The sequence below is a fragment of the Talpa occidentalis genome, unplaced genomic scaffold, assembly GCF_014898055.3.
Source record: "Talpa occidentalis isolate TD23 unplaced genomic scaffold, MPIMG_talOcc4v2.1 talOcc4.7, whole genome shotgun sequence".
Lineage (NCBI taxonomy): Eukaryota > Metazoa > Chordata > Mammalia > Eulipotyphla > Talpidae > Talpa > Talpa occidentalis.
The window spans coordinates 135,738,225-135,745,540 of NW_023605083.1; the positions used below are offsets into that span (position 1 = coordinate 135,738,225).

At 73.9% G+C, this 7,316-nt stretch overlaps 1 protein-coding gene across 1 annotated transcript; it reads left to right on the forward strand.

Annotated features, from left to right (window-relative positions):
- The first annotated feature begins 4,767 nt into the window (after positions 1 to 4,767).
- On the forward strand, positions 4,768 to 6,960 carry LOC119231661 (uncharacterized). The gene is made up of 3 exons (XM_037493356.2): positions 4,768 to 5,034; positions 5,193 to 5,677; positions 6,048 to 6,960. Exons 1-3 carry the CDS (start codon positions 4,768 to 4,770, stop codon positions 6,919 to 6,921), a joined length of 1,626 nt encoding a protein of 541 aa, XP_037349253.1. The 3' UTR covers positions 6,922 to 6,960.
- Positions 6,961 to 7,316: the final 356 nt, after the last annotated feature.

The window sequence follows — 7,316 nt, forward strand, 5'->3', positions numbered from 1 at the left end:
GCGCGCGGGCTGCTCCGGACCCGGGACCGCGCGGCGCCGCGCTTCGCTGCAGCCGGGAGGCCGCGCTTCGGCGCAGGCGGGCGGCCCGGGACGCCGCTCCCCGCGGCCGCGCCCCCCGACTCCCGCGCGGCGGGGCCCCGACGCGCCCGCAGCCCCGGGCGCGAGGCCGCACGAGCAGCGCGCGCCGGCGGCCTCCGGCCCGGCCCGCCCGGGCGCCTTTGTTCTGACTTACGGGGGCTCCGAGAACCCCCCGGGAATTTCCAGGTCCCTGCAGAGCGGCGCGGAGGACCCGTCACCCCACGGCCCCCCGGGGGCGGCGGCTTCCCGGCTGCCCCGGCCGGGGCTCCCCGGGCGCACACGAAGTCGCCCCCGAGGCGCGGGGGGGGCCGCGCCGAGCCGGCCGGCGGGCGGGCGGGCGGGGGGCCCGGGTGGGGAGCGCGCGCCCCCGGTCTCCCCGGCCCGCGCTGCTGCCGAGGCCCAGCCCCGTCCGGAGCCCGGGAAGGGGGGCCCGCCGGGCGCCCGCTCCGCGAAGCCCCCCGCGGTTCCCCGGGGCTCCTTTTGTCTGAAGGGGCCCGGGGAAGGGGAAAGAGGCGCCCCACGCCAGCCGCTACGCCTCCCAGACCCCCGAAACAGAGCCCGAGCCCCAGTTACCGTGCAAGTCCGGGTTCGCCCCGGCCGGGGAGCCGCCGGCCCCGCCGCGCCCCGAAGTCGGGGCTCCCGTCCGCGCGTCCTGAGCGCCCCAACCCCGGCGTCCGGGCCGGGAAGGGCCGGGGACCCCGCTGCGGCGACGGCGCTTCGCTCCAGCCGGGCTCTCCCCGCCGGGCGCGCGGGAGGAGAGACGCGCCCGGCCCCGGCGCCGGCCCCTCCGCCGCGGGGCGCCCCGCCCGCCCCCCACCCCCCACCCCCCCGCGGCCGCCCCCGGGGCGCCCCCGCCGGGACGGCGCTGGGGCCGCGGAGTCCCGGGCGAGGGCCGGGTCCACCCTCCGGCCGGCCGCGGCGCCCCCCGCGCCCCCCCGGCTCCCCCCGGCTCCCCCGGCCCCGCCGCGCGGCGCACACGGACGCGGACCCGCGGGGAGACCGGGCGGCGGCCGGGGCAGGAGCCCCGGGGCGGGAGGGGCGGGAGGGGCGGGCGCCCCGCGCCCCGCGGCCGCCGCCCTCCGGGGGTGCCCGCCCCGCCCACGCGGAGGCGCCCGCGCCGCCCGCACCCGCAGGCCTCCCCCGCGCCCCCACGCCTCCCCCCGCCCCGCGCCCGGCGCCTCCCCGCCCCCAAGCTGGCCGCGCCCCCGCCCCGCGCGCCCCCGCCCCGCGCGCCCCCGCCCCGCCGGCGCGCGCCCCCGCCGCTCCCTTTGTCTGGGCCGCGGGCGCCGGCCAATGGGCTCGCGCGGAGACGGCGCCGCGGCCAATGGCGGGCGGGGGCGCGGGGGCGGGGCCGGGGCGCGGGGGCGGGGGGCGGGGGCGGGGCCGGGGCCGGGGCGCGGGGCAGTGGGGCCGGCCCGCGCCGGAGGCTCGGAGCCGGGGGACTCACCCGCCCCAGCCCCCCGCGTTCTTCCCCGGCGTCGAGCGCGCCCTGAGCGGCAGCCACCGCGGGGACTGCGTTTCTGAATACGGCCTCCCCCGCACGTCCAGAAAAGCACCCCAGAATCCGGAGGGAGGTGGGGGTGGCATCCTCGGGCCCGCAGCCGGGCGGGTCAGCCCGAAGCCCCCCGGGGCTTGGTCCAGACTAGCTCCTCGTGTCCAGCCCCGACCTGCTGGGCCGCCCCGCGCGCTTCTCGAGATGCAGAAAGGCAAGCAGGGCGCCCCGAACCACACGCGGAGCCTCATGGGGCTCCCCCGAGGGAGGTGCTGCTTCAAGGATCCCTGGGTGGCCGCGGAATTTAGGGCCCAGGGTGACTATCAGGAGCTGCTGGCCAGGGGCTCTCGGGTCTGGGGCCTCGGGGCTCTTAGACTCGGGGTCCGCATGGCCAGGGCTGAGCCCCCTGCCCCTGGTGCTGCCTGGGAGGCCGAGCTCCTCCGGCTCTCAGAGGGGTGGAGGGACGGGGGGCCAGGTGGGCCTGTGCCCTGGGGCGTGGGCTGCGCTGGGCTCTGACCCGGGCAGGCTTCCTGCCCCCTCCAGCAGGGACCCTCTGGGGCGAGGGCACAAGGCCTCCTGAGAGTGGGGTGAGGGCGGCGGGGGGCTCTCCCAGGCACAGCGGCACCCAGACTTGCCATCTTTTCCAAGCCAAGCTCAGAACAAGATCACAGACCAGAGCAGAAGCCCGCACAAGGTGGTGGTGGGGGACGGCTCCACCTGGAATGGCCGGGCAGAGCAGGGCTGCCCTGTGGGGTGGGTCCCGCACCCAGAGGTACCTGGAGCCCCAGACATGGGTCTGGCGCCACCTGGCACGGGCATCAGCCAGCCCCTCTGCGAAACTGCTGGGCAGCAGCACGGACAGGAGACCTGGGGGGGCAGCTCCCCGGGCATCCCAGGCGACCTGCAGTGAAGGGCTGTTTGGAGCACAGCCTGTGCCAGGCCTGGGGGCAGCCCCCAAAGCTTTCAAAGGCCTTGGGCACTTGGCTCCCATGGCTCGAGCGTCCAGCAGGCTGAGGTGCTGGGAAGGGACCGAATCAAGGTGCAATCCATTTACTTCCTGATAGCCCTGGAAGCCACCCAGGGAAGTGGGCCCTCTGCACCAGAGAGCCCCAGAAGAGAGTCGGGGGGCAGACTGGACAGCGATGGCCGTCCTAGGGGCCCTTGGGTAACCAAAGGGGGTCCTCGGGCCGGCCTGCCCTGGCTGTGCTGGCCGTGGGCAGTGGACAGCCTGGAAGGAGCAGCGTCCGGTGTTCCCAGGGCAGCCTGCTGGATTCTGCTCATGTCTTGGCGGGATGCTGACCACGCACTGATGGGCAGGCGGGGACCTCACGTCGTCAGGGACAGGGCTGGGGTGGCCGAGACAGGAGGGCACTGCCCACACACGAGGACCTGGGCTTGGAGCAGGTGGCCGCCCACCACCACCACCCCCTCCTCCTGGGCCTGCATGTGGGCATGGCCACGTGCCCAGCCCCTCTCGGGGGAGCATGAGCAGGCGTGGCTGGGCCCTTGATGGCCTGGCCAGACCCCTCCCCACTCCTCCTTCCTGTGGGCCCCACCCCTGGGCCCTGATGGCCGCAGGAGCTGAGGCCACCGAAGGGATCCTGGCCCTGCGGGCCAGGAGGGCGGGAAGAGCCTGGCCTCCGCTCAGAGGGCCCACACTCCCCGGACTAGGCTGGGCAGGGGGCCCGTGGGCTGGCAGCCGTGCAAGATGACAGGCTCAGCTGTGCTGGCACTGGCGGCCTTGCCCTGGGGCAGGCTCTGCTGGGGGAGCCGGGCTGGGGCCGTGGCCCAGGGCGGGCCTGGCGACCGGGCGCAAGGGCACCAGCGCTGCCGTCCGAGCCCGCTGGAGAGCTTGTTACCCGCGTCGCTATGGCGACCGCTGACTAATCCACCCCCCCTGGGAGCTAGGGTGACAAAACCCAAAAATATGTGACACTGGCTTAGCGGGCGGCTGGCGGGCGGCGGGGGCACAGCGGCGGTGAGTCGGGGCCCCGGGCGGCCTCCCTCGCCAGGTGCCAAAACACCCGGACGGGTGGGAGAAGTGCCGGGGCCAGGGCCACGCTGCCGGGAGAGCCCAGGCACGCCGCCTCGCGCGGGGGGAGAGGACCCTGGCTCGGGCCTCCCCTGAGGACAGCTGGCCCTGGGCGGCGGGGCCCAGTGGGGAGCTGGGGCCGGGTGACGGTGGCTCCGGCGCGAGGAGGCGCGCACGAGGGCAGCGGGTGGCTGAGAGGTGTGGGCTCTGGTGGGGTCTCTCCCTCCAGACAGGGTGACCCTTCCTGCGCGTGGGCCTGAGGCTGTACTCCTGGCCGTCTGGAGGCAGCAGGCAGACGGGCAAAGGTCCTGCCGCCACCCACGCAGTGACACCTTGGGGTCACCCTCCCGGTGCCGTCGCCCCCTCCCGGCAGCGCAGGCAGGGTGAGACCTGCCCCCTCAGCCATGGCCCGCCCGGGAGCCTCCCTCTGGGTCCCGTCCCTGCCAGAGCGGGCAGCTGGCGTGGCCCCGGAGGCACGAGTTTCCACGGGCGCCCCTCCGGGAGCGTGTACCCTGGCAGGTGAGATGAGCACGCCACGTGAGGGGCCCCAGGGCGCCACAGAGCCTGCAGGCGCGGGGAGGCCGGCTTCTCGGGGTGCTCTGTGGGGCCGGCAGGGGGAGCAACGCAGAGGGCAGGCTGGCGCCACCCCCAGTGGCCTGGGGCGAGCCCTGGGAGCTGGGGCTGTTTTCCTGGCAGGTCACGGTGGCCTCATTTTTACCAGAACCGTCTTACGTGTCCAGAGAAAAGAAGCCGGAGAACGTGCTCGTCGTGAAGGACAGAAACTGGAAGTGAGCCTGGAGGTCTCCGGGGCAGAGGGCCTGGCCGGGGGCTGGCCTGGAAGAGCAGGTCCAGCAGCGCTGCCCGGCGCACAGGGAAGCCCCCGCCGCTACTGGCGGGGAAGCGGGGTGCCTGCAGCTGGCCCCGGGGCCAGCGCCCCTGGTCCCGTCTGAGTCCGGGGAGCCCACAAGCCCCCCGGGGGACCACTGGCTGGGACCCTCAGCCGAGGCAAGAGATAAGTGGGGCTTTCCAGCGGCGGCCTGCGGGGGAACCGGGATGGTGTGGGAGGGGCCCGCGGGACCGTCTAGATGCTGAGCGGTCCTCACCGCGGGCAGGAGAGGTGAGGCCGAGTGTGCGAGTGAAAGACGCCAGCGGCGATAGATCCGCGATGTCAAACCGGCAGGCGGAAGGGACGGTGGGCGCGAAGCCAGCCAGCGCATCTGACAAAGGCAGGAAGTTCGGCGGGGACAGGACGGGAGGCCCGCGGGAAGCCTGCAGGCCAGCCCCGGGCCCGGGAGGGGTCCAGGCGCAGGCCCGAGCGGGGCGGCACGGCACTGCGCGGAGGCGGGTGCTCAGAGGCTGCCGTGCGGTGGTCAGCGAGGCTGAGCCCGCAGGTGGCCGGCCGGGCCCGGGAAGACCCCCGGAAAGGCCCCCGGTGGGCAGCTCGGGGTCCGCGCCTGGCCCTGGGCCGAGCCTTTCTCCTCGCTGCTCTCGTGCGGGCGCCGGGCGTTTCCTTGGGCCGCGAGCTTGTGACTCGGCCACGGTGACGGTGGTTTTCAAGTCAGATTTCTTGAAGCACCATTTCTGTTCCAGGCGCTTGAAGGCTGCCGGCTGCTTCCCGTGTTCACCAGGAGGCCCAAGCCCCACATCTCCTGGGTTCTGTGGCGGAAACCGCGGGGACAGGCTCCCCGGGGGCCCAGCGCGGCCAGAGTCTCTAGAGCCCGGGCCAGGCCGGCCTGGACGGCTGGGGGTCCGGGCCAAGGCCCCGTGGGCCGGCGGGCGTGGCTGGGCTCCGCCCTGGTGAGGCTCCAGGGGAGGCCGTCCCTGTCTGCCACCCGACCCGGCCCTCCTTGCCCACGCGAGGGTTGTCGGGCAACGTGGGCGGACAGGCGGTTCTGCACCTCCCTCAAGCACTCGCAGACGCGGAGTGGAGGCAGGAGGCGGCTGGCCGGGGCAGCGCGCACGGGGTCTGAAGAGCCTGGCCTGGCGGGTGGCCACGCTGAATCCGGCCGTTTGGTCCTGACACAGCTGCCGCCAGCCCCAGCCGTCACCCTGCTCTACGGGCACCAGCGAGAGGGGTGAGTGGAGCCACAAGGGTAAGACACAGAGCACTCACGGGCCTGCAGTCCACTCGCAGTGCTGGCTGGGGGCCCACAGCCGCTGCTCCGGTGCCCCCCAGGCGAGGCCCAGCCCCAGCTGAGCACAGCCCAGGAAAGCCGCGGCTGCAGGCGGGCCCCCTCCTGTCCTCAGGCCGCCTTTCCGTGGGGGAGGGGCGAGAAGGCTGCCCCCCCACCCCCGCGGGTTCGTGCGCCCCCACATGACTCCCTGGTGTCAACACAGCCGCATGCGTAGGCGGAAAGCAGGGGGCGGCGCAGTGAAGGCCTCGACTGTGGGAGCAGACGGCCAGAGAGGCTGTCCGCAAACCCAAACCCCTCGTCCGTCTGGCAGAGAGGTGCAGGCCGGCCGCGGCCACAGCCTGGGAGAGAGGGCCGCGCCTTCTGACTGGGAGCCAGGAAGGACGAGCGTGGGAGCCCCACTTCTCAAACTCACGGGGTGCTTCGGAAACGGGGTGTGCACGCCCCACGTCCACTCCTGGAGGTGGGACGCTGAGGGACGTGAGAGCTTCGCACGCACGCAGTGGCAGCAGGCTCGCTGGGAGACTGGGCACTGGCTCCTGCTGGACACCATCTACACGCCTGGAGGCCTCACGCCCGCGACCCTTGGTCACCTCCCAGCAGCCACCGTGGGCTCTGCATCTTGGGGGCCGACCAGCGGTTTCCCCAGAGAGCGACCTGCGCCGGACGCTGTCGCCAGCTGCGCCAAGTGCGCTCCTCGCTGGGAACGTGGGCCTGCCCTTCCCGTGCATGTCTGCCCGTGGCCGGTCCCCCCTCGCTGCCCAGCGGGGACCCTGCCTGTGAGCCGTGCCCGCCCGTCATGGATGGGGACTCGCGACAGAATAAGATGGACTGCTGGCACCGTGACACCGACCCCGGGGACACGCAGCGCGCAGCCCCCGGGTTTCGATGATCAGAGTGGACAGACACAAATCTCTGCGTCATTCCCCGAAGCTGCTGGCCCTCGAACTCGCTGCTTGGGGGCTGGCCCGGGGCACCTGGGGGACCCCCAGCTCCTTCCCGTCACCAGCCTCCCCTCCGCCCTCTCCCGCGGGTCCTGGACCAGCCCTGTCTCTCGGGTTTGGACGGTCTGGACAGCCGCGGGTCTGGCCCTCAGGTTGAAGGTCCTCGGGTGGCCCAGCTGGGTGCCCTGCACTCAGGCCTGGGATGGTGTCTGGGTGAGGCCGGCCAGGCTCCCATGGGGCTGAGCGGAGCCCGAGGCGACTTCCAGAGAGGCCGCGCCAGCTGGATCTGCCCCCTGCCGGCACCGGCACCGCGTCACCTGCGTGCCCTCGGTGCATCGCCGCTTCCCGCCCCGCTGCAGTCACGCCCCACCCGGCTCGGTCTCTTCTCCCCGGCCTGGGCGGGGCTGTTGTTTGTGTCTTGAACGTTGTACTTCCGAACAATTTCCAGTTTACAGAGAAGTTGTCAGAGTCGGTGCAAAGAGCCTCCAGACGGCGCCCACCAGGCCCCCGCCCGCTCGCCCTTTCCAGTGCCTGGAGGAAGACTCTGGGTGTGTGCACCCCCCGCCCCAAGAGCCCCCAGGACAGAGGGGATCTTGCCACGCGCACCAAATGGAAGGAAGCTGAGGGGCTGTGGGAAG